The sequence below is a fragment of the Acinonyx jubatus genome, chromosome A2, assembly GCF_027475565.1.
Source record: "Acinonyx jubatus isolate Ajub_Pintada_27869175 chromosome A2, VMU_Ajub_asm_v1.0, whole genome shotgun sequence".
Classification (NCBI taxonomy): Eukaryota; Metazoa; Chordata; class Mammalia; order Carnivora; family Felidae; genus Acinonyx; species Acinonyx jubatus.
In genome coordinates this window covers 143,956,180-143,983,054 of record NC_069383.1, presented here as the reverse complement: position 1 = coordinate 143,983,054, position 26,875 = coordinate 143,956,180, and the positions used below count along the sequence as shown (strand labels likewise).

Here is a 26,875-nt window from a genome sequence, read left to right as displayed (position 1 = left end):
TTTTCCATGGCACAGATTGCTGGGAAAAACCAGCTGATGTGCAGATTTTGAGCCTAAACCCAAGTTCAAATGAGATTAATCAGGATTCCAATAATTATTGGTTAAAAGGCAGTTAGTAATAAAGTACTTTCTTGAATGGGCAGTCTTTAGTTAGAAGGCCTACAGATTGAGAATTAGCTTTGGCAGTATCTACATTGTGGATACTCTATAGGGCTTCATATTCCTTTATAACTTCAGAGACCACAGCACACAATGGTTTTAAATAGGTTTTGCTTCCCTTCACCAATGAACACCATGCTTACAGGGTTGTAGAAATCTCTATATATTCAATGTTATGCAAAGAAGGTATATTTTTATCTTCTTCTCCAAAGCATGAGTCCAGTTTAGTAAAAAGTTTTAAGCATCACTAACATGTTGTATCTTGTTTCTCTTTTCCCTTCCTTTTTCTTATTGTCCTAGGAAAGAGAGAATGTGCATGTGTGTGTGTGCGCATGCGTGTGTGTGGGCATGCATGTCTATATATTCATAAGATAATGTCTTTCATGAAGAGGAAGAAGGAGGGAAATTATATTGGATGAGCCAAGATCATGGCCAAGGCAAGGGGACCTTCAAATTAGGTAAAGGGTTCATTGTCAGTGTTAACTTCTGAGTTGCAAATCCTAGTTAGATTAGTTGAGATCTCAATCCTGGTTTTGCCTTGAAGTTTCTGATAAATAGAAAACGCTTCATCCAAATAGCCCAAAATCTGATCCTCCCCATCCCTGCAAATGGTAAAGGGAAACAACATCTTGATTTAAAAAAAAATCTGTGACTGTTCTCAGCTCTGTTGTCCTCTCTGTTGTCAGAGTGAATTGTCCAATGTGCCTGATCCAATGTGCCTTGACTAATGCACAATTTCATACCGTATTTTACATTTTTGCACATGGACTCTTGACAGTTTTCCTGTCGTCTAGCAAGTGAAAACTCTTTAAAGTGTGATTAAAGGAGAGAAAACTCCATACACCCAAAAACAAAAGTATCCATTGCTTTTGGAGCGCCTAGGATTGCATAATTATTATCTCTATCATTAATATGACAGAGTTAATAATTTGACAATATAATAATTATATTCTCTGTGAATTACAGGGCATCTTTATTCTGATGGAGGAGCTCAAGTAATTTACCAACATTATCCCAGTCTGTATCCCTTTGTAGAAAGTCTGGATTTTGAAGACCAAGCAGTGGTATACAGAGAGGCCACTGAACATACAGGACCCAGGGTCCTATAGCAAGTGGTTGTTGTTCTTGATCCAGGGGTTTGTAGATCCAGGGATCTGTAAGGGGCCAGATAGTAAGTATATTTGGCCTTGTGGACCATTATATCCCTGTCACAACCACTCAATTCTGCCTTCTGCCTATGCCACGCAGAAGCAGCCGTAGATAACATGTAAATGAATGGGTGTGGCTCTGTTCCATTAAAATTTTATTTGTGGACACTGAACTTTGAGTTTTATATAACATTCATGAGTCATGAGACAGTCTTTTGATTTTTACCCCCCCAACTATTTAAAAATGAAAAATCTATTTTTAGCTCAAGCGTTGTGCAAAAGCACGTGGTGGGCTGGGTTTGGCCCACACGTCATAGTTTGGTGACCCTGCTCTAGACTGGAACCCAGCACTCTTTCCTTGGTATTCCCTACTGTCAGAGGTTTGTGAACCATTGTAGAACACTAGGGGGCAGCTAAGTCATCTCACATACAGTTCACTAAGGTCTCTGAAACACATCAGGTTTAATTATTCATTGATTATATTTATTAACTCATCAGAGAGATAAGCAAGAGCCAAGGCACTAAGCCTTCTTAATATTGAATGGACCACGGTCAGGTGGAAAATACACAGCTGTGTTCCAGCACAGAACATCCTTGACCAGCACGGTGCCTGGCACAGAGCAGGTGCTCAACAAATGCTAGTTCCTCTTGCCTCTCATTGTACACTCCCATCACCTCAGTGTGGAAAGGCCATGTTTAAATATCGGTTTTTATGAACAACTAGGGTGGAAAGGGAACATCTCGAGAGATAACTAGGGAGATTAGATTATAAATATTGATTGCAAGAAAATTTCTCAATCCTTCAGGTGTTTGTATATAGTGGGCACAATCTTTGCCAGGGATTATTTTGCATCTTGTCAAGTTTATATTCAGGCAGTGTTCTCAAGCTCATTGATGCCTTAATTCTCAAGAATTTCTGGAAAAGGGCTGGCAGGGTCTTGAGAAATTTACAGGTGGGTCCAATATACAGGAAAACATACTTAGAGAACTGTTTGGATGTGTGGGAGTGGGATCATCAATTTCTGGTGGAAAAAAAGTTCTTGTGGAGCTCTTTTATAAAGTGAGCTCCATAAGCATAATTAAGCTGCCATATGATCCACACGTATTTGTTGTCTACGGAGGCAGCAGGGTGTAGGTCAAGGGAAGAGCATGAAGGCTGGGTAGGGCTGGGTGTATGGCCTTGGGTAGGTCACCAGAACTCTCTGGGCTTTAGTTTTCTTATCTGCAAGATGCACAGTTAGAATACATTCTTTAAAGACATGTCTTTAAAGGTAGGAAATTGAAATAGTGTTGGTTTCAGGAAAGAGCTACTCATGTATTAGTCATTTACAGCCTCCTGCCTTAGTGCCAGGCTCTTTCCTCAATGAACACACCTCTGGAGGTGCTGGCTGCCAGACTTGAATGGGAAGTCCACATGGTCACGCTGACAGTCTACTTCCTTCAAGACGCCTGGGAAATTCATCCCTCACTGGCCAAGGGCTTGCCTTTCTGTGCCTCTCTCTTATTCCCTACTCAGAGGAGCCCCAACCAGTATACCAAGTTCCCAGTAGTGTTTTCAACAGTTAGAAAAAAACCAAAAAGCCTTAGGTTGGTCTTTAATTGAAGACATGAATGTACATTTCAGGCTTTGAAATGAGGGGGGAAAAGGAAACTAAATAGAATGTTATTTTCTAGGCACCAGGTGATACTACCTGATGGCCTTGATACAAATCTTTCAAAAATGAATCTAAATTGAAATGCTTCAGCTCATGCTGAGTTTTTCATTGTTGATAAAGACCACACAGACAAAATCCCAAGCAGAGTCTTTATTTTCATTTGGGTATTTTTCAGAATAGCTTACCAGTTCTGACTTGTCCCATGTATATGATAGGGTCTGAGGAATACTAGCCTCTGAAAAGAGACTTGGGTTGAGAAGGTTTTGTTTGGAGAAAGACTGGCCTTTAGATACTAAGTTTCATTTCTCTTCCCACCTTCTGGAGATTTAGACAGTTTTCTGTGGCCTTTGCTGTGGCCTTCTCCCCAGCCCACAGCTGTCACTCCAGTTGATATTTCTGATCCAAGCAAATGTGACTCTGTCCAACACCTACACCTAAGAAATTAAAAGCTTCCTTAATTAAAAAAAAAAAAGTGCCCTCCCAAGTGGAGCAGACTGCCGTTCCTAGCATTCCCTGGAACAGCAGACTGGGGCCTGAACGAGGACGGGTAGAGCATTTGACTTGGCCACTGACTTTGCCAGCGCTATGCGGGACTGAGGTCTCCTGTTGGGAGTCCTGGACTTTGCACATCCTTCCCTCACCCCATGGGCATGCCCTCCCCTGTCATCTGCACTGCTCCTGCAGAGAGGAAACAGGCCCAGAGAGGTTTCCATGGAAGGCCCTGACTCCAGGCTGGGCTCTGGCCCACTACACTGGACAGCCTGGTTCTTCTCTTCCACACACCAAGTTTTTAAATAAGTTTAGTGGTGGTGTTGCTTTGGAAGAATTACCCTGTGCCTTCCTGCTGAAATTAGTTTATCCAGCTTAATTAGATCAACAATTGCAGCCACGGCCCTGGTTCATTCATTACTCTAATTGCCAGTGTAAGATGTGCAGAGTGATACGAGTTCTATTAAGCACATCAATTTTCATGTGGCCAAACAGGTGTTTCATAAGGGATTTAATGTCCTCTCCCTAGACTTCGGCAACAGATGTTAGGTCTTTTTTTTTTTTTTTTTTTTTTATGTTCTCTTTTCCTGTTTGGCTTCTGCGTGAGGCAAACATAGTGAAATACATGCGCCTCATTCTGTAAAGCTAAAATCTGGAGCCAAATAATGTGGAAGAAAGCACATGCTTAAAAGCCTAAGGGGCTTTCACCTGTGAGGCAAGAACGGTCACTCTTCCCGACTACATATAGTTCTACTGGCCAAAGATTCTGGGTGTTCCAGCAAAGTCAAGCAGAGGGGTCATTCATTCTGTCCCTGGACTGGTCTTTAACACCTCCTTCCTCGGAGAAGTGTTTGCCTAATGTAACACTGACCTGTGCTGCTGGCAAGTTCCATCTAGCCATGAACCTTGAAGCATCTCTTTGCTCCTGCATGAAGGCTGCTCATGACCAAACCTCCCCTGTGACAGTCTGCCCTGGGGGCCAAGACTGACCGTGATGCTTGAGCTTGTTCCAGTAGTAGCAGCACAGGGTTCCTTTGGACCAGCTTTCTCTCACCTGGTGTCAGTCAGCTCACAGCTGGAGCCAGCTCTCCCAGGTGGCTCATCTAGGTCAAGGCTAGATGGGGGGGTGGGGGGGGGGGATAAGGGCTTCTTTCCTTCTCCTGGGTCTGTCCTCAGGTGCAGTTGGGAAACATCTCATTCCCAAAAGCACTCTTGAATGTGTGTCAGCTAGTTGACTTCTGAGCACTTTGTTTGCATTAATTTGGCCCTGCTTGCACTCACTGATGGCAGATAATCTAGATTTCAGATGGGTTAGGTTTCTTTGGATTGGTTAGCTTCCAATGGAAATGTATTATTTTAGGTGTTGTTTTAAAGAACTTACCAAGTTAAATGTTGCAAGTTTGTCTCTATTAAGACTTTTCCACCATTACAAAATTTAAAAGCAAGACGTTCTAACAACTTGGGTAGGGTAGAAAATACTTTCCAGATAAGCACAAGCTTTGTCCTCTACCAAGATCTGTTTTGAAAGTCCATGATCAAGACTGTTTCCAGTGAGAAAGAGCCAGATTCCAGCTGATTTCCCTGCCTGTGTCAAAGTGTGCTGTTATTTGCCCCCAAACTTTGATGACACTTTGTGTGTGTGCGCGTGTGTGTGTGGAATATATAGTGAATGTGACTTGGCTACTGTTGTCTCTGATTCAAATCTAAGTAAATGTTTAATTCAATGCATAGAATGCTGTCTCTAATGTGACCCTCGCTCTTTATTAGATTCTCTTATTAACCTGCTCCTATGAGACTATCTTATTTCTTGCAGATGAATGATGCTATGGGATTTGAATTGCCCTGGGTGTATTTTGTCAGTCTCGTCATCTTTGGGTCATTTTTCGTACTAAATCTTGTACTTGGTGTATTGAGCGGGTAAGCTACACCTCTTTCATCTTGAAAGCAGAGTCCTAAGGATGGTTGCCAAGACCACACAGGTTTTGCTAGATGGGGGCGGCCGGGTAGGTGCCAAACACATTCTGTGTCCTCTGAGATGCTTTCTCTTCTGCTGAGGCTTCCCAAACCAAGATGCTTCCTGGAACCTCACCAGCCTTTATGAAAGAAAGCTATGGAATGGTTATTGACCAGAAATTAATCAGCATTGTTGCTTGGGATTTAAATAGATTCCATTGCCTGCCCTTTGTCCTAAAATGAGATACACTTATAATTGCTTTATTGGTCTGGATCCAAATATGCAGATTAATTGGTACAAAACAGTAGCTAAATGAACTGGTCCTGGCTGACTTTTGGTGGGCCATATTTGTAGATTTCAGCAGCACAACTTGTCCTTACCTGAAAACACAAGATAGAGCGAGTCTTCACTCAAAGCCCTGAGTGGTCTGGTCTGGCAGCTCTTCCTGGGGCTCCGCTCTTTAGTAAATGGATAACTGATAACTGATCTCCTTACATTTTACAGGTAAATGATGCAATAGGATGGGAATGGCCATGGGTGTATTTTGTTAGTCTGATCATCCTTGGCTCATTTTTCGTCCTTAACCTGGTTCTTGGTGTCCTTAGTGGGTAAGCAGTCAGATCCATGTTGCACACTCTGCTGGTGCCACGTGTGGGGCAGCTCTACATGTCCCCCCAGCTGCTCCCTGCAGCTTCTCTGCATGTGTGTGGACTCTGACGTGCCTTCTGTGTGTTGCTTTTGGATTGAACTGTGATTCTCTCTGCCTGTATCTTGTCTGTGAGGTTCTGTGTTTCTGATGCTTGCCAAACATTATTAATTTAATTAAAACAGTTCCCTGAAGCCAGGTGCATTAGTACATCCATGTGCAGACGTGGATTGCAAGTGAGTAAAAGGAGTCCCAGCCTTGGTCTCCCCCAGGAAAGGCCCTTTGTCTTTCATGGCTTTATTCCCATTTAGTACATAACCTGGCATTTTTGAGTCACCCATGGTGTGGCTTGAATATTTCCAGGGTGTTTCAGATTTTATTGAGTAGGAGGAATAAACCTAGATTCGCACATAAACCCTGAACAATTTCAAAAATCTTACATCCTTCAAGTCATTTATTTGCTTGGTTGTCTGCTACTGTCACTATGAGAACTATCCCTCTAATTCATGATTGGTCTTAACTTGTGAAATCTTTAATGCAGAGTAATGACCAGCTTTTACAAATACACTTCCTATGGGGCTTATAGTCCCTACCACTCGTTCACCATGTTTGAAATTTCAGTTTGCTGCCCCCACTTAGTGGATGACTCCCCATGGAGAGGAGTCTCTGTAGAGAGTGGAGGCTGCCTCTGGAAGGGGATCCTGGTATTCCTGGGCTCTGCCCTGCCCATACTTGGAGATGCTGTCCGAAGCCCCTCGGGTGACTCTGTATCCTCCCCACCCGCAGACACACAGAAAGGGGAGCACCCCTAGAAGGGAGAAGGGGCTCTCTGGGCTCTCCCAGAAGCTGCTTCTGAGCATAACCGCTGCTGGGGGCCGGGGGTGCCCACCTCCCCCCGGAAGAGCCTTTGTTACCCACTGCACTCACACATCCTCAGGAAATACTTGAGGTGGTACACTTGATGCCACGTGAGTGTATCCTCACCTGTTTTTTCTTCTTCTTCCCAAGCCTGTGTCTCGGGTGGGGGGCAGGGGGTGCGATGCCTTTGTGGAATGCTGAGTCCCTGAGGAATCCTGTGTTGCATCTCTCTGAACACTGCCTTTTCCAGAGCAGGGCTCACAGCTTGTCCTTCACCTCTGCTTCCTTTCCTCGTCTACCCTCTAAACTGCCCTGCCTGTCTTCAGGGGATAATATATGTGGTCAGTTTTACACCGTGGATACACGCTGTGGCGGGAGGACCCCCTCAAGAGATGGCCCGGTGAGGGGAATGGGGACTGGGTCGGGTTGAGGGTATGACAGCATCATCCACTCCCAGCAAAGCTTCCTTCTGTCTACCGATGAATGGCCCTGCAAGCCCTTGTTTTAAAGTTTGAACACTTTAAAAGTGCTTTCATCCTGATGAGTCTCTGTGGACTCAGGTTAGCATTGGGCTTAGAAGGGTGGAATTTATCCCTGGAGAAACAGCACAGCTCTGGTTTTGCGTCAGGAACAGTCCACACAGGGTTAACAGCAACTCCGTGCTGCAGTCCTTGGCTCCCCACGTCTCCCAAGTTCAACCAAACTGACTGAGGCCATGGAAACGACTAATTTTAACAGTGCCAGTGACATGCCTTATCTCTGAGCTTCCCGGAGCAGGAGCCATCGCCCAGCTGTGATGAAGCAGCTAAAAACGGGGGGGGGGGGGGGGGGGGGAGATGAGAGGAGGGGCTCCTTATTATAATGGTGGGCATTAAATGTTGACCCCTATGGAGGATAAAAACAGTACATGCTCATGGAACAACCAGGTTACTGGGATATATTCTAGGGAAAACAATAAGTAATTTTAAAACATTTTTGTACCGAAGCAAAACTACATCCCTTCTGAAGGAGAATGCAATGGCATGTGAATTTTTAAAATCCAAGACTTCCCAGTGATTTCCACAGTCCCTTCCTGCTGTTCCCCAGCTCCTAAGGGCCGCACGCTGAGGGGTCTCCAGCATGAGGCCACTCTGGAAGGTAGTGTGGAGAGGTACTGGGTGTAAAGTGAGAACCGAGGCTGCCGGGCAGAGCCTTTAGCCATGCTCGCGAGTTTGCCTAGCATTTCCTGCTGAGCCAGAGGTTAGGCAAGCCAGATGTCTAAGACACAGAGGCTCTGGGCTCAGGCTTCTGTTGTCTGGTGGGCAGACTGTTGTCAAGCAGTGCAGGATGGCAGAGCTGGAGCAGGGGTGTAGACCAAGGGGCTGTGAAGACTGCATGTCTGTGAACTGGCTCTTGAAAGGCGATAAGGCGTCTGCGGGGGAAGACCGATGATGACGACATGCTCCCACCTCCCCAACAATTCCCCACTCCTCTGCCCAGCAACTCCCCCTTGACTGGTCCCCAAAGCAACAAAATCAAAAATCAAAAAATCAAAAGAAGTCATTCGTATGCATTTTCTTGTGAAATTTTTAAAAATTTGCTTCAACCTTAGAGTTCTTCACAATTTTTTTTTTTAGGAAACGCTAATGGGATCACAAAACCAGAGGGATGTAAATATTAAAAGCAAGATGACTTCCATTGCATAGCCCCTTAGGGACCACCAGACCAGCACACATGTAATCCTTAAAGCACTGAATTAAAAGCCTCCCGTTTTAGAAACTTAAGACCATGCTATTGCCTTCTGGTGAAGGATCGCTAAATGATGCTTGTGTGTCTTTAAGTCTGTTAACTACTTGGAAATACTTGTTTCTGCTACTTGGCTTTTTCTTTTTTCATGTGGCCATGCCATCCTATTGTATTCGTGAACTGATTTTAATATGCACACCCGATCTGGTGTTGGTACATTTGTAAAGCATTCTAAGCTTTGGAAAAATCTTTGGTTTTACAACAGCTCCTTTTCTCAAGGTGAGTATGAAGTTTATGAACTGTACACCCTGTGTCACCAAGCGTGAACACAGATGAAGACTTTGCTCCCTGACGATAGTGCTCTATGGGGGGTTGGGGCAGGGGAGCCAGGAATGTCTCTAGCTCATGTTGCAATTTTACATGAAGTTGTCACTGCGGAGATGGTCCCGTTATGACCAGGGATTGGAAAGAATGTCTCATGTAAGTCTATAAGTCAGGCAGATTATGTCTCTTCTCATGATGGTTTTTTTGTTTGTTTTAGAAGATTGGTGATTTTTTTTTTTTACTTTTAAAATTGTTCATTTAACTTCTTGTCCTTTTTGAGGTTTTTGTCAGTAAACAAGCAAAATAAGAGGGCTATTGGTGTTCCAGTGCTTTGTTTCTTTAGAATCCCTGCCAGATTCTCAGGGGGAAGAATGGTGGTCCCGGGCTGTGGGTTCACCTCTTCCCCTGCAAGACCCACCTGATGCCAGGCATACCTGTGGTACGGCCCCCAAGGTGTGGTTCAGGCCCCCAAGAAGAGATTGGTAGATGAGAAGACCTGGGTTCTGGTCCTGCCATTGTCACACACCAACTCTGGGGACTTTACTTGTAATCCTGAGCTTCCATCTCTTTGTCCCTCAAATACGGATGGTCCCATCCTGCAGCTTTCCCTATAGGGTTACTGGTTTTATATCTGGTAATGAATGTGGAAGTTAAGGATTTTACTCATTGAATGTGTCTTCATCCTAAATCCATGGACCTAAATCCTAGTCCCCTTTCTGGGTGAAGCGGGAATAGACACGGGGGCTCTTTGGAAATTAAAGTGTACCATTTTCTGGATTTCCCATAAAATGACCAAGAGAAATGAGCTTTGTATACACATTAATTCTGTACTCTGCGCCCCCTCAAACAGAAGCCTTGGAGGTTCTTTGTCAGCTAATTTTGCAGTTTCAAATGGTTGTGACTCAAGTTCTCTCTGACAGTGATTTTTTTATTCACAAATTTGGGGGCATGGTATTTCTGTAGCATCGTAGTTAATCAGACTGGCTTTAGAGTTAGATAGCCAAGACTTGATTCTTTGCTCTACCTTTTACCAACTGTGAGATTTGGGGCAAATTACTTATCTATTTGAGCCTCACTTTCCTGGTCTGTGCAATGGAGTTAATAATACCAACCACATTTTGTTGCTCGAGGATTCAGTGAGCTAGAGCATAGCATACTTGCTCTTTGTTACTGTGGTGGCTTGAGTGAGAGTATATAAAATGTGATTTGATGCAAGAAAAATCTAATCAACCCAGCCCTTTTAAACTAATAATAATTGACCAAGATTGGCTTGCTTCAGTGGAAAGTCAAAGTTCTAGAATATTTTTAAGTGTTTTATTGCATACACACGTGTATATATAATGACATAAGCCAATGATTACTGAAGGATATTATTACATAAACCACCTCCTGGGTCTGCTTTAAGGAACAGATTAAAATCATTTTTAACTTGTCTATGAATTCAAAGCTTTGGTTTTGTCAACATCTTAGGGAAAATATTTGAAACACTTTCTTAAACAGGCTTCATCTGTTAGAATATTCTTTGTAAATTAGGTTTTGTGACCTAAGATTGAATGTAAACCCAGCCCACATCTGTACATTCAAAGTCCTTTATCTCTAAATTAATCTGTGTTCTTTGTGTCCCAATAAGTTTCAGTTTACCAGATCACAAGTATCTTTTTAAATCACTGATCCAATTTTATATTACTAGAGGCCTGTTTATCTTAACTTCAGAAGTTTTGAGGGAATATGGATGAGGATGAGGTGAAACATTGTAGAAAAGCAAGGGCCATTTTCTTTCTTATATATTAAATATAATATATTGTCAAATTGGTTTCCATACAACACCCAGTGCTCATCCCAATAGGTGCCCTCTTCACTGCCCATCACCCACTTTCCCCTCTCTGTTTTCTTTTTTTTTTTTAATATATGAAATTTATTGTCAAATTGGTTTCCATACAACACCCAGTGCTCATCCCAACAGGTGCCCTCCTCAGTATCCATCACCCTCCCGCCCCTCCCTCCCACCCCCCATCAGCCCTCAGTTTGTTCTCAGTTTTTAAGAGTCTCTTATGCTTTGGCTCTCTCCCACTCTAACCTCTTTTTTTTTTTCCTTCCCCTCCCCCATGGTCTTCTGTTAAGTTTCTCAGGATCCACATAAGAGTGAACACATATGGTATCTGTCTTTCTCTGTATGGCTTATTTCACTTAGCATAACACTCTCCAGTTCCATCCACGTTGCAACAAAGGGCCATATTTCATTCTTTCTCATTGCCACGTAGTACTCCATTGTGTATATAAACCACAATTTCTTTATCCATTCATCAGTTGATGGACATTTAGGCTCTTTCCATAATTTGGCTATTGTTGAGAGTGCTGCTATAAACATTTCCCCTGTCCATTTTCAAACCAATGGATCATTCTGAGTTTTACCATTGAGGTCTTTCCATCCCATTCTAGTTCCATTGAATCGCAGGGTCTACACAAAGACTCAGGCATGGCTATTTTACTAAGAAATAGCAATATAAAGAGAATGGGGAGGGAGAGGTAGTGGTAGTGGTGAAGTATGAACTGTGTTATATCAAGATTTTGCGGAATAGGATCAGGTTTGGGGCACCATCATTTGCACCCTAGTCCATTTGAATTCATACTGTCATGACCCATGGTAGGTCAGAGATTGCCTCTGATTTCCTCCCCTTGAATGTTGGCTCAGGAGACAAAACATAGCAGGGAGATGATAGTTGTATCACTTGTGAATATTTTCTAAGTGGAGACATAACCTCTTGGAATAGGCATAAATATATAAATTATTCATGACTGGGATTAGATTTTGCTCTCATTCAACACTTCACCAGCATCTGCTGATTGAAAATGAACACTAGAATTTCTTCTATACATACTCCTCTGGTATATCTCATCTTAGAAGAGTAGTTGGGTTGCTTATAGCCTTGAAGGGGTGTTGTTAGGTAATGGGGTAACTGGGCTGCCAGTATGATTGGGTGCCACTATATCACAGACCCAAGTTGTACTGAGTTCAAGGATTAATTTCATATCTTGACTGGCAGACTGAGAAGGCACATAGAAGTCTAATCTAGAAATGAAAAAGAGGGTACAGGGTTTTCGGTAGATCATACGATTTAAAAAAATAGATTTTTCTTTGTGTAATTAGTGATTATGAGGATCATGCTGCCAGAACTCCAGACAGAGGCATCTTTAATGATCACTTGTAGCAAAATAATGCTCACATAATTTAGCTGGGTTTGTCTTTGGTTTGAGTAGGCTAATATGTGAAAGATGTGTCCACACAGTTGGAGGATGTTTCTTTTCTTGAACATGGAAGTAACCTGAGTGAGGTCAAAGGTTGAGGGAAAGATCCATGGCTCTTTAGTAACTTCACCTGGTTTGGCTTTGGTAGAACAAGGGATTAAACCCCACTTTGGCTTTGAATGGAAGAATGCTATATTTCCTTTTACTGATGAAGAACCAAGCTCAACATTAATATATACGTTTCAACACTGAACTTTCTTGTTGCAGAGTTAAAAGGCTGTCGGGGGTAGCTGGCAGCAGCATCCTGGTGCTGTTGGTACCATGGTACCTGAAGTGCACAGGCTGGTAGCCACACCTGACATTAACAAGTGAGTGGTAACCTCTCTGGCGCTGGCTCGCAGCTACTGTTTCCATAGAAATGGCTGTTGGGATCGGTGGAAACGAGGTAAGTGAAAGTTTTCGCTGATCCTTGTTTCCATCAAGCTGACGTCTGTTTCCCTGGCAACAGCGGTGGACAGCAGCCAGGCACTAGCAACAGATTCAGTAGAGCTCTCTCGCTTGTCAGCTGTGGCTATCATCTGTTCCTGACTGAGTTCCTTTTTTCATAAGGCATAGCAAAGGCCTCTGAGGACCAGGGGGGCACCTCTGGCCACGTGTGCCCTCCTGGGCACCCATTTTGCCGTTGGAGAGCTCTGTGTGAAGCAGCAGCTGCTCCCGCCGCTGTCTTCCCTCCACCACCCTCTGGGTGGTTGATGTACAGCCCAGGAGAAGGGGAGACGTAGTTGCAGGCATCGGTGTTGCAGGGCAGGGCTATTTAGTCTGTTGATTCCAAGTCCTGGGGGGAGAGAATTCATTACAGTACTTTCGTACACAGACCCAGCTCTTCATAAACTTGCTGGTAACTTAATGGTCAAAATTAAAGCCATAATTTTCCTGTGCTCCCCTTTCGAATGGAGGCATTAATAATTGCTATCCCTTTTACAATGAGAGGGATGTTTATGAATTTAATCATTTGACTTCTTGGGAGAAACATATTGATGATTGCTCCTAAGAAGCTACCGTCAACCTTATGTCTTTTTTTTTTTTTTTCATTCCGTGTCATATTCTTGGGCAGGCTGGTAAAACTGCTTACAGAGATCAAGTGTTGGTAGAGGTGGGCAGCTCAGCATGCAAAGACCAGTATGTTCATAGTACAGGGAGCTCTTCTTTATTAAAGTTCAGCCGTTGTTCCTTTCTTGGAGTTTCATTTTAATATTTCAGCAGATGTATCCTGCCTCACGAGTCCGCTTTCCCAGGTCCCACAAAGTGGAGGGGAGCAGTGATTATTGCCCTGGCGTGGGAGACGAGAGCACGTGGGTAGAGGGATGGAAGCGAGTTATTGAGCAGTGTCTGGTTTTAAACCCTTAAAGGTGTCATTAAAAAGTTTTCCCTCTGAAACAAAACAAGACTGATATTCAGAGCTGTATCTCTGAGAATCAAATGAAGATATGGGTCCACAGTGTTATAAGAATTTAGACTGTCTAGAAGAGCACAGAAAAATTGTGGGTTTCCTGTCTCTGGAGGACTTTCTGAATGACTGTGTGCCTCACCAGTCTGGACTAGGAAAATATGCCTGGAGGCAGTATTGAGGGCTGACCCTGTACTGCTTGGTTGGGTTCAACATAACAGACTAATAAGAAGCAGAAAATCCTGCTAGATACTTTTCTTCTCTGAGATTTGTTAAGAAAAAAAAATGACTTATTTAATGCATACCTCTGGTAGGATATACATTTGCCAAGTACCTACTAGGCACTGGGTTTCTAACAATGAGACAAAGCAGAGTTTTTGTCTTTATGAAGCTTCTTTTATCTAATGGAGGAGACAAAGATTATAGTTATAAACTTCTGTAAATTCTTTGAAAGAAAGGTAGGTAGTGCTGTGAGTATTGAAAGGGTAGAGCTGACATCTAGGGGCTGAGGCAGAGAAGAATGAATGAGTCGCCATCATATCCAGGCAAGATGGGGAAGGAGGCTGAGGGAGGGCATTCCAGACAAAGGAAAAGTTATGCAAGGCCCTGCAGTAGGAAGGAGCAGAGGATGTTGGAGTAACTGAGCAAACCAGGGTGGCAGGCACCCAGGGAACAGGGAGAGAAGGGTGGAAAAAAGAAGACTGATCAGCAAGACCCAGATCAGTAAACGTCGTTCTAGGTCATGTCACAGATTTTGGTCGTTAGCTGAAGGGTAAAGGAACCATTGATGAATTTTAAGCAGGATGTATGTGACTATATGGGTTTTATGAAAATTATTCTGTGTTATGATGTCTTCACCTTACCTTCAAATGCGTCAAAAAAATAAGATGACTTTGTGAATGGGTAGAAGGATGATAAAGTGATAGGCGATAGGTGATAGAGAAAATGTAGGAAATGTTAATTGTGAAATTTAGGTGGTAGGCATACGGATGTTCCCTGCATAATTCTTTCTACTTCTATGAAAATTTGAAAATTTTTGTGACAAAATGGAAAAATTTGCGTAGAGAAATCACTCTGGCTGCCACAGTATGAATGGATATGAGGAGACCAATTTCAGACTGTTAAAATCTGCTTCCAGCCACAACATAGTAACAGTTCCAGAGTGGACCTTTTACCATAAACGGCTGTAAAACTGGCCAAGATATATGAAGCAGTTTTTTTTTCCCCAGACAATAGAAATAGGCAGCACAGGCTTAGGATCCCTAAGAGAAGGGAAACACATGAAGTAAAGCCCCACAATTGTCCTGGCCTTCTGCCTGGAGACACTTGCAGAATTGTGGCACGGAGAGGCAGAGCCCAGCAGAGAACAGCAGTCTATTTGCTGAAGAGGCAAAGAGCAGAGTGCAGGCTGCCGAGACAGCTGGAGTTTTCAGGGCAGAGTACTGGAGAGGGGTGCAGAGAAGGGGCTCCAGAAATCTAACCAGGGATTCTCTTAAATCCTTGATTATAAACTAAGCTGCTGTGTGCCAGGCGAGACTATCGAGGCATGGTGGAGAACAGCTGTTTAGAAAGCTGTGAGCTGCTGGAAACCTCCGATGCTGGGAAACAGAGTTCTGACCAGTTGGATGGGACTGACCTTGATGAATACATTGGACATTCAGTTGAGACTTCAGATAAGCTAGGCCTTGAAAGGGGGGCTACTTTACTACTACAGTAAGAGCTACTCTAGGCCTGCCTTAACAGAGCTTAAAAACAAGCCTCAAAAGGTTCAGGTTAAGTGGCCAATTAATTAAATGCCTGCCAAAACAAAAGTCAACACCTATGACAGGAAGACACCAAAATCCAGATGTTCTCCCAAATGTTTCTCTGCATCATTAACGATCACAGGATATGAAAAGATGCAGGAAAACATCCATAATCAAGGGGGGCGGGGAGTCAGTGGAAAGAAATTGAGAGATGACAGCAGTGCTGCAGTTAGGAGTCAAAGACTTTGAAATTGCTACTATAAACCTGTGTAAAGAATGGAAGGAAAGGATGGATATATTAAAGAAACAGATGGCAAATCTTAGCAGAGAAATCGAGGCAATACAATATCTGGAATAAATAGCAGATGGAACACTGGAAGAGAAAAAAGATCAATGAAGTCTTAGGACAATAATAATCTGATATATGTGGAACTTGAGTCCCAGAAGTAAAGGAGAGATTGGAGAGGAAAACAATTTTTAAAGAAACAATGGCTGAAATGTTGCAATTTTTTTTGAAAACTATAAATTCGAAGTCCAGGATGCTTTATTAACCCTAGGCAGTAGAAACATGAGGAGAAGCACATCTAGACACATCAAATTCAAATTGCTGAGAATAAAAACTAGAGTATTTGAAAAGAAGCCAGAAAGGAAAGGCAATTATATGCAGGGGGATAGTAAGATCATACACTGATTTATTTTCAAAATAATGTAAGCCATAGAACAATGGAATGGCATCTTGCAAGAGCTGAAAGAAAAAAAAAACAGAATTCTGTATTCAGCAAAACATTCTTCAAAAAGGTTAAGATGAATTAAAGAAATCTTCAGAGAGGATTGTTCACTAGCAAATCTGTACTACAGGAAGTGTTAAAGGAAGTTCCTCAGGCTAAAGAAAATAATACCAGATTAAAAATATATATACATAAAAAAAAGGAATACCAAAAATGGTAAACATGAATAGAGAATTTTCCTCATTTCTAAATTTCTTTAAAAGATGATGAAAATAATAACAGTTCTATGGGGACTATAATTGTAAAAAAAAAAAAAACCCTATATGACAACAATAGCACAAAAGATAGAATTAAATGGAACTTTACTATTGTAATGTTCTTACATTATATGTGAAGCAATATACTATAAATTCATGCTGGACTGTAGTAAGTTAAGGATGCATATATGAATCTCTAGAGCAATGGTTTAAAAAATAAAGTGTTATCTTAAAAGCCAGAAGAAGAGATAAAATGGAATCATAAAAAGTAGTCATATTTAGGTATTCAAAATAAGGCAGGAAAGGAACAAAGAACACATGGGATGAACAAAAAACCAATAGCAAGATGGTAGGCATAAATCCAGCCACATCAATAATTGCATTGAATGCAAATGGACACATTTTAATTAAAAGACAAATTGTTAGACTGCATAAAAATGCAAGATGCTATAAATTTAAAGACACAGATTAAAAACCAAAAAAAATGTGGTAACTATATTAATACCACATAAAAGGAATGTCAATAAAAGGAGTAGTTCCAGAGATAGAGGTGTCTCATAAAGGGATCAATTCATCAAGAAGACATGATGATTCCAAATGTGTTGCCACCTAATAAGCCTTAAAATACATGAAGGAAAAGCTGTAAAAATTAAGTGGAGAAACTGATAAAACCACAAACATCGATGAAAGTTCTTATAATCCCCTTTTGATAATTGATAGAGCAAGGAGATCAAAAACACTAAAAATAGATAATATCTAAACACTATCAACCAAATTGAGATAATTGATAATTATAGAACACTATATCCAGTAACTACAGAATACACATTCTGTTCAAAAGCACAAGGGACATTAATCAAGGTAGACCACATATGGGCAGTAAAAGTATCACTCAATCTCACAAGATTGAAATCTTAGAAGTGTGTTTTTTTCTAACAGCAATAAATGTGAAGTAGAAGTCAATCACAAGCTGTCTAGACAGTTCCCCAAATATTTGGAAATTAAATAACTCTAACTTACAATTCAAGGAGAAGTATTACAATAAATATTATAAAATATTTTAACCTAAATAACGAAAATACAACATGCCAGAATTTACCTTGTCCACCTAAAGGAGTGCTAGGAGGGAAAGTTATAGCTTCAAACCTTATATTACTAAAGAAGAAAGGTTTAAATTCAATGAGCTACATTATTATCTAGAAAAAGAAGAGCAAAAATTTGTCCAACTTAAGTGGAAAATAAATAATAACAGAAGTCAATAAAATAGGAAACACAATACACAATGGAATACTACTTGGCAATGAGAAAGAATGAAATATGGCCTTTTGTAGCCATGGAACTGGAGAGTGTTATGCTAAGTGAAATAAGTCATACAGAGAAAGACAGATACCATATGTTTTCACTCTTATGTGGATCCTGAGAAACTTAACAGAAGACCATGGAGGAGGGGAAGGGAAAAACAAAAAAAGAGAGGGAGGGAGCCAAACCATAAGAGACTCTTAAAAACTGAGAATAAACTGAGGGTTCATGGGGGGGTGGGAGGGAGGGGAAAGTGGGTGGTGGGCATTGAGGAGGGCACCTGTTGGGATGAGCACTGGGTGTTGTATGGAAACCATTTGACAATAAATTTCATATTAAAACATTAATTAAAAAAAACAAAGACAGGGGCGCCTGGGTGGCTCAGTCGGTTAAGCGTCCGACTTCGGCTCAGGTCATGATCTCGCGGTTTGTGAGTTCGAGCCCCGCGTCGGGCTCTGTGCTGACGGCTCGGAGCCTGGAGCCTGCTTCCGATTCTGTGTCTCCCTCTCTCTCTTCCCCTCCCCTGCTCACACTCTGTCTCTCTCTCTCTCCTTCAAAAATAAATAAACATTAAAAAAAAATAAAAAAAAAACAGACAAAAGTGGACTCTCTGAAAAGCTTACTAAAATCAATAAATCCCTAGCAAGGCTAATCAAAACAGAAAAAGCAAATTATAAATTATCAGTATTAGAAATAAAAGAGGGACATCAACACAGACATTAAAACACTAGCAAGAGAATAGGGTAAAACATAGGAGAAATGGGCACATTCTTTGAAAAACATAGCTTATCAGAACTGATTTGAAATAAAAAACCAAGGAGCCCTATATTTGCTTTTTAAATGGAATTCAAAATCACAAACCTTCTCTCTCAAAGATAACTAGAGGACTTGATCCCAAAAGTGAATTTTGTTAAACAACTTACAAAGAAATAATGCTACTCCTAGGAAAAACTTTTGTAGATAATTGATTGAGTGAACATTTTCCAAATCATTTTATGAGGCCAGAATAACCTCAATACCAAAACTAAAGAGACCTAATAATAACATCTTTCACTAATAGGACATAAAAATTCTCAAATATTAGCGAATTTAATCTAGCAATAGGAAAGGAACAATACTTCAAGACCAAGTGGGGTTTATACGAAAAATACAAAGTTGGTTCACTGTTGGAAACAATGTAATTTAACATATGAACCAAATGAAGGAGAAAAATTACATGATAATCTCAGTAAATATAGAAAATGACACTGACAGTGTTCTATAACCATAATAAAAACTGGGCAAACTGGGAATATATGTTAACTTCCTCAATCTGAAAAAGAAGGTCATCTACAAAAAAACAAAAAAACTAAAACTAAAACCTCACAAAACTATAACTATCTTTAATGGTGAAAGACCGAATGCTTTTTTCCCTAAGATTAGAAACAAGGTAATCATTCCTCTCTTACTGCTTTTATTCAACATTGTACTGGAAGTACTGGCTAGTGCATTAAGGCAAGAAAAAGAAAAGGCAGAATGATTAGAAAGCAAAAACTCATTTCTATTCACAAAGTGACCAAAGACCTGTTAGAATTAATAAGTGAATGTAGCAAGGTCACAGGATACAAGGTCAGTATACAAAAATTAATTTTATTCCTGTATAGAAGCTGCAAGCATGTGGAAACTGAAATTTGAGAACATATTTATAATAGCATCAACAAATTAGAATTCTTAGGAATAAAAATAAAGAAAGATATGGAAGATCCATACACTGAAGATTACAAAACACTGATTAATAAAATTAAAACTGGTCTAAATAAATGACGATGTCTTATCATTGATTGGAAGACACAATATTGTTAATATGTCCATTTTCCTCCAATTTTCTGTGTATTCAATGGCATCTCATTCATAAAAATTAATAGTTTTCTTTTTAGAAACTGACAAGCTGATTCCAAAATTCACATATAATTGCAGATTACCAAATAATAACCAAAACAATCTTGACAAAGAACAAAGTTGAAGGACTTACACTGCCTGGTTTTAAGACTTACCAAAATGCAAAGTAAATATAGTGTCATTTTGGTATAAAGATAGATATGTAAAATAATTGAATGGAATAGAAAATCCAGAAATATATAGGGTCAATTGGTTTTTTACAAAGGTGCTAAATAATGCAGTGGAGAAAAGATGATTTTTTAAGCTAAAAAAAAAAAAAAAAAAGACACCATGACCCTTAGGTCACACCAGACACAAACACTGACTTGAAATGGACCATAGATCTAATTAAACAGCTAAAAATATAAACTTTCAGATGATTTTTTGTCTTAAGAAACAAGAAATTGAGAGAGTTTCCACACACTGGGGGAAATATTTTCTCTCTGGATGGGTAGATAGATAGATAGATAATCTGAAAGAGCTGTAGCTAGAATATGCAAAGAACTCTTAACAGCTACAAATATAACCCAATTAAAGATTGGCAAAAGACTTGAACAAATACTTTGTAAAAGAATATACAAAAACAGCCAATGTGCATGTAAAGATTTCAATATCATCAGCCACCTGGGAAGTGCAAGCTAAACTGCAATGAAATACCACTACATATGTAGTAGAATAGCTAAAATAAAAAAGACAATACCAAGTGTTGGCAAGAGTATAGAGCATCGTATGTACTCATACATTGTTCATAGAAACATAAAATGGTACAACTACTTTGGAAAAGTTTGTCAGTTTCTCATAAAGTTAAAACAAAAACTTAACTGCATTGACCCAGCAGTCCCATCTGTACAGGTAAAGACCCAAAAGAAATGAAAACCTCTGCCCACAAAATGACTTATCTGTGAACATTCTTAGAGCTTGGCTCCTAGGAGTTCCAAACTGGAAAAACCCAACTCAACAGGCAAATACACAAATTGTGGTGTAATCAGAAATTGGCATACTATTCAGTGGGACAAAGGAGTGGAAATACTAATACGATGTTATTGATGAAGCTCAAAAACATTTTGCTGAGGGAAGAAAGCCAGATGCAAAAGAGAGCATATGGTGCGATTCTATTTATATGAAGTTCTAGAATAAGCAAAATTAATCCATAATACAGAAATTAGATCACTGGTTTTCTGGAGTAGGAGGAAGGATGGTTGGCTAGGAGTGGGAATGAGATAACTGGGTGGTGGTATACACGTTCTGTGTCTTGATTGGGGTGTTTGTACAATAGGTGTTAATGTTAGCTAAACCACAAACTTAAAACACGTGGATTTTTATTCATAGCTTGTATTTTTATAAAATTGATTTAAAAATAGCTTAGAGTAGAATTAAGAGATACTTTGTTTCTGAGGAAGATGCAGTAGCGAGCACCGGATTAACCCTCCTACCTGAAACAACAACAAAACTAAAAACAGAAAGTATGTGAACACTGGACATCAGGCAGCGAAGGACAGGGACTGATCCCTGAGAAACAGGAAGGAAAGTGAATGAGCACCATGACTGCCCCAGCTCACTGGCTTGAAAGAGTTTTGGGACCATGGCATGAAGAGGAGGGACCCAGGTGGAGCCCTGTGATTTCTCGCAGTTGAGAAGACAAAGCTAAGAGTCTGCAGAAACCACGGTGGCTGGAGTATGCAGGACAGAGAATTGGAGAGGAGGACCTGCATAGAATGAGAACCCTGGAGATGAGCAGAAGGTCCCCCTCCACATGCAGCAGAGTTTACTTTTTAGTACCTGTCTGCGAGGAAACTACCTAAGACTAAAGGAAGAACACTAGATTGGATTACAAAGGATGATGTTCAGTGCTAACAGGGCCTGGAACACAGCCTGTTCCCACCAGCCAAACTGGAATAACTCATAATTCATGGGACATTGGGCAGAGTACTCAAAGGATTTGCCCAGTTAGTGAGGAGTAACTAGACCTAGATGGGGAAGGGCTCCAGACTAATCTAGCGAAACAGTAAAGCAAGACATGAAGGATCAGTGTGATCCAAGTAACTGTATCTCGGAACAAAGCACTAGAATATTTATAGGAATACAGAATATCTAACACCCAACAAGATAGAACTTACAATGGTTGGTGTTCAATCAAAGGTTACTAGGCATGCAAAGAAGCAGGAAAACATGACCCATAATAAGATTTAATCAATCAGTTGAAACCAACCCAGAACTCACACAGATGCTAGAATTAGCAAAAAGAACATTAAAAAGTCATTATAACTGTACTCCGTATGTTCAAAATGTTAAATAGAGACATGGAAGGTACAAAAATGTATAACATTAAAAAAAATCAAGATCCTAAGAATAAGTCTAATGAAAGATGTACAACACCTCTTCTACACAAAACTTTACTGAAGGAAATAAAAGAAGACCTCAATAAATGGAGGGATATATGATCATGGGTGGAAAAGCTCAAATTTATTAAGATGGCAAAAGACAGGTAGTATTAAGAGAAGTTTCTTTCCTTCATAAAGAGAAGAAAGGAAGAGAGGATGGGTCAGATATAAGTTTGGTTTGATGGTGGGAAGCTGGGAATATTCTTGTGTAATTTCTAGTTTCTCTGAAGCAGAAAGCAGGTTCAACTGCTGATGGTAAGGGGATAGCTGGTAGAGTTGGATGTTTGAAGAGCGTGGAGAAGACTCAAATGAGTCATTGCGGGGAACTGAGAGAGAGTGATAGGTTGTGTTGAGGTCTTATGTGAAGCTGGTGATGAGGGACCTGCATTGATGTCAGCCTGTCCTACCCATCCCTTCTCCAGCTAGGGAAGAAAGAGGCATTCGAGCTCATCTAGAGAGAGTTTGCTATCTGTGTATAGTAAAGAGATGGTAGAGAGTTTAGGTTACTGTCAAGAACTTCACCGAATGGATCACTGATGGATCGTGAAATCTAAGTTAGATTAGGAGGAAAGGAGAGGCGTAACAGACGGGGAGAAAATGGAAAGGTCAATGGATTGGGCATTTCAGAGAGGTAAAAAAAAAAGTGCCTATCATGGGAGCAAGGAAGTCAGCTGTTAGGAGAGGAGGTTATGGTCAGAAAGCAGAAAGCAGGAACTTATGATGAAGTTTGGGATGATAAACATTTGAGGTGTGACAGGGATTGGGTAGCTGAAGCAGCATGGAGGAGATGGCCTTTGGAGATTAATATGTCAAGGAATTGCAAAGCTAGGGGTTGGCAGGGTCAACCAAGGGCTACCGGAGTCCCCCAGGAGGATGATAGAATGGAGAGGAAGGCTGGCAGCCAGGAGCCAAAGTCTTCAGGAGGTTGGCCAAAGACAACCCTAAGGAAGGGGAGAAGGCCACGTGCCCACCGGTACTGTCCCTGAAGAGATGGGATTTTTTGTGTAATTGACTTTTACAGCAGAATGAAGAAGTATTGGTCTAAATGTTAAGAGGAACAGAAAAGCAAGCAACTCCACCTTGAGGAGGGATCTGGAAGGACTGCAAGGGAAGCAAAACAGAAAGCTCAAGGGTGACCCAGGTTTCTATCTAAACAAGGAGGACAGTGTCCCTTTGAAAAGGTGGGGGGGGGGGGCATAAGAGCAGGAATTCCAGAGGGCACAGGGAAGGCTTGAAGAGGGAGGGAAGGCCAAGTTAGTGGCAAGGATGTTCAGAGGAATGTGGGAACAACTGTGCACTGGGCGATAGGGATAGAGTGTTGGACATGTGCTTTCCTCTTTGGGCAGGCATTTGCTGGTCATCAGCAGAGGGAGCAGAGGCTTGGTGGTGAGGTCTCCTGATGGGGGAGGGTTCTCAGTCTGGGGCAATATCAGCCCTTGTGGTTTGGGCTCACCCAGCCTGAGGTGAGCGCCAGAAGCTTCGGTCTCTCCAGAGAGCAAACGGGGTGCTGGTCATTCCAGCAGTGTGGACAGTCCAGCTGAGGGTCGAGGACTCAGTGCTGCCCAGCTGCAGTGGCTCCTTGGCCAAGGAGATGACCAGTCACTGTGGTTACTGCTTCCCACAGGTCATCATAGTGGGCAGAGCACAGGTGCATGGACCTGGCTGTTATCCTGGTTACATGCTTCTTGCAGATGTGATGTTCACCAGTGAGCTTCTCTTCTCCATGTTGGGGTTTTCTCACTCCTCAATCTGGATGGCCCCATCCATCTGTCACTTCTCTTGCAGAGCTGTCCTAAGAGCCAAGGAGAGAAATGGATGGGAAGAGACCTGTAAACTGAACACACCTTCCCAAACACGAGGTGTGCTCAGCATCAGCCAGATTGCAGCCTCCTTGAAGGAGACTGTTTCTGTGTGTTTGAAAAGCCTTCTTATTTGCACTCCGGACGCCTACTTGCCGGCTCCTCTCTCCAGGGCGCCGTAGCTTTTCAGGACCCGAGTGGCACTTGAAGTGCTAACCTAATTTCTCTAAGTCTGATTATCAGAAGAGTCGGGTTTGGATTCAGGGATAAAATATTAATCTGTTCCGAACTAGATCATTCCCTTTAAATTCTGCTTTAAAATAAATCTTCGTCTAAGTTAAGTTCTCTGCTTGCACCTTTGGAGCCTCCAAGCGTTTGCAGATTTTTGGCTTCTAAGTCTGGGAGGCTTTTGCTGTATCTGAAGGAGTCTTAATTCAGTGGGTGATGGCACTGTGCCTGCCAGGAGGTGTGCTGTTCCCAGAGCCCCACCTGACCTTGAATCCTATGCCATTCCTGATGAGCCGGCTTACAGAGACGTAACTGAGGAACTCCAGGGTCCAGCATGGAGGCCAACTGTATGCTTTTCCTGTCCCGCCATCAGTCATATGCATGTTAGCATCTGCTCTGTACCTAGCAGCGTGCCCTAGGCATATAATGGAGGGCTGGAACATCAGAGAGGGCTCTCCCAGGGAAGCCAGGCTCAAGGTGGTCATTTGTAAGGAAAGACATTGAAGGAAGGACATTTGTAAGGATATAAAGAAAGAAGGGCATGTTCCAGATCCCGGCAAGTGGCGAGGAGAGCAGGGCCTGGTGCACACGTGTGTCCAGAGCCAGGGAGGCTGCCGGGGTGCTCTGTGCTGGCTCGCGTGCAGTGGGGCAGAAAATGGGTACGGAGCTGGGAAAGCCCAATGGGAGAGGCAGAGTTTTCTCTTTAACTGATGGGAGCTGTTGAGGTGTTTGAGAACAAGGTGATGGAGTGGAGCCAGACCTGAAAGGCAAAGCTAGGGCCCTGCAAGGTGGCATGGAGTGAGGAGAGTCCTGGCTGGGGGGCTCTGACCGTGAGGTAGGTGTGAGGTGATGGGTGGGTGTGGTGGTGGAGATAAACAGGAAGGGCTTGATCAGAAGGCGGTTGCAGGGCCTCTGAGATGAGGAGGAGAAGTCTGTGGATTTGGTCATCAACTCTGCGGTATGGATTGTGGGAGAGGGTTTTTCTTTATTCCTTGTAATTGTTCACTGAGCCACTAAAACAGGTGCCAAGCACTGTGGCTAGGTGCTTTATATAGTTTATTTCTTTTTTTAATGTTTATTTATTCTGAGAGAGAGAGAGTGAGCATGAGCAGGGGAGGGGATACAGAGAGGGAGAGAGAGAATCCCAAGCAGGCTCTGCACTGTTAGCACAGAGCCTGACACAGGGCTCAGACTCATGAACCATGAAATTATGACCTAAGCCGAAATCAAAAGCGGGACACTCAACTGACTGAGCCGCCCAGGCACCCGTATATAGTTAATTTCATTTAATCTTCTCTAGTACTTTAGTGACGTGCTCTTGCTTCAGGTTTACAGATGAAGAAAGCAGGGCTCAGAGAGGTCTTACCTTTCTGAAAGTCACACAGCTAGTAAGTAAGGAATTCCTGGTAAGCCAGGAATTAAGTCTCAAGCTTCTTGTCTCCAGAGCCCAAGCTGCTTTTCTCATCAGGTGGACCCTCTTTCTGTGCCAGGTGAGGGGGCACCGTGGGACCCTGTCTACCCAGGCTGGGTCTGTGCTGATATTTCCTGAGTGGCTGTATTCTTTATGTTCCATCAGCATCTTTCTCCCCCCCAAATTTATCACCCGAAGCAAAGTGGAAGTGTGGAAGAAAGAGGCTTCAGAGACATTGGTTTCTTTTTCTTCTTAAAAGTGCTCGTGAACAAGTCTCATTGTAGCTCAAGTGGTCCTTTTGGATCCTTTACCGGGGATGGATCTCTCTGAATCCCCGAGTGTCCCTTGTAATATGCTGCTCATTCCCTGCTCTCAACTAAGTGTGATGGTCCACAGAGGGCGCCTCCTGCCCATGCTGCCCTCCAGCAAGGAACCCCTCCTGGGAGGGAGAGGCTCGCTCTCCTTTGTGTGCTGCTCACCAGCCGGTTTGCCTTGGAGGTGGCCATGGGTGGGATGGGGCAGAAATTCCCACAGGCATTGCTTTGAGGACATCCCAACAGATGGGTTTGGTTCCAGCTTCTTCTCTGGGCCAGCGTTGCTTACCTGTGGTCAGACCCCACTGGCAGCAGGTGGGAACACAACGGCACTTCAGGCGGTAAAGCCAGGCCCGTAACACAGCAAACTGTGTTGGTGCCTAAGTAGGACATGCCCTGGGGTCGCTGCTACCTGCAAACGTGTTTATGTTTTAATGGTTCTGCCACCCTCCTGAGTCAGACTTCAGGAACACATTTTCCTTATTTTTCTTTAAAAACTGGAATCTGACAAGTCTAGCAAGAAGTTTCTCAAGTGACTTGTTAAGTGGCAGTATTTGAAGCCTGTCATGGAAGATAGGACGTCGGCTTGGCTCATCTGATTGGGAATGATGTATTTCATTCAGAGAAAGTGATAAGAGACAAGAGAACCCATGTTTTTGAAGAATGCCTCTTAAAACACGTTTTCTGCAAAACAGATTGAAACAAGAAATCTGTAACTTTCAGCATGCAACCTGCATGGGAAATTTTCTGCCGGAAGCACTAGAATGTCTTTGGTAGCCATGGAAACTAACTCTTCAAAGAGAAAGCAGTTCTTCTGTCCTCCAACAAGGAGATGCAGTGAAAAAAAGAAAGTGTATTTCATTCTAAGATGCCAGATACACTTTATTTCCCTGGAGGACTTTTTAAGACTTTACAGGACTCTGACTGTCTTCATTTCTATTTGTTTTTTAACGGGTACAGTTTTAGGTGATAGAATGTTATGTGGGCATTTGTGATCAGATACATCCATTGCAGAGCCCACAATCCATGTCTTTGACATGATGGTTATTAATGTAAGACCTGAGACTATAAAACTGTTTATTAAAATTTAGCCTCTTCATACTGAGCAGTGGCCAACGATTTTGACAAGGAATTGATATACAAGG

The 26,875-nt window shown here is 42.1% G+C and overlaps 1 protein-coding gene across 5 annotated transcripts in view; it reads left to right on the top strand.

Moving 5' to 3' along the window:
• The window catches only part of CACNA1D (calcium voltage-gated channel subunit alpha1 D), a 305,082-nt gene that overhangs the window by 160,476 nt on the left and 117,731 nt on the right, over positions 1–26,875 (top strand). For 4 of the 5 annotated variants that reach the window (XM_053220348.1, XM_053220346.1, XM_053220349.1 and 1 more), the window contains exon 8: positions 5,910–6,013. In XM_053220348.1, the coding sequence (XP_053076323.1) occupies positions 5,910–6,013 (104 nt within the window). Of the gene's footprint in view, positions 1–5,264; positions 5,369–5,909; positions 6,014–26,875 lie in introns of all 5 variants that reach the window. The other variant, XM_027038967.2, reaches the window with a different exon arrangement.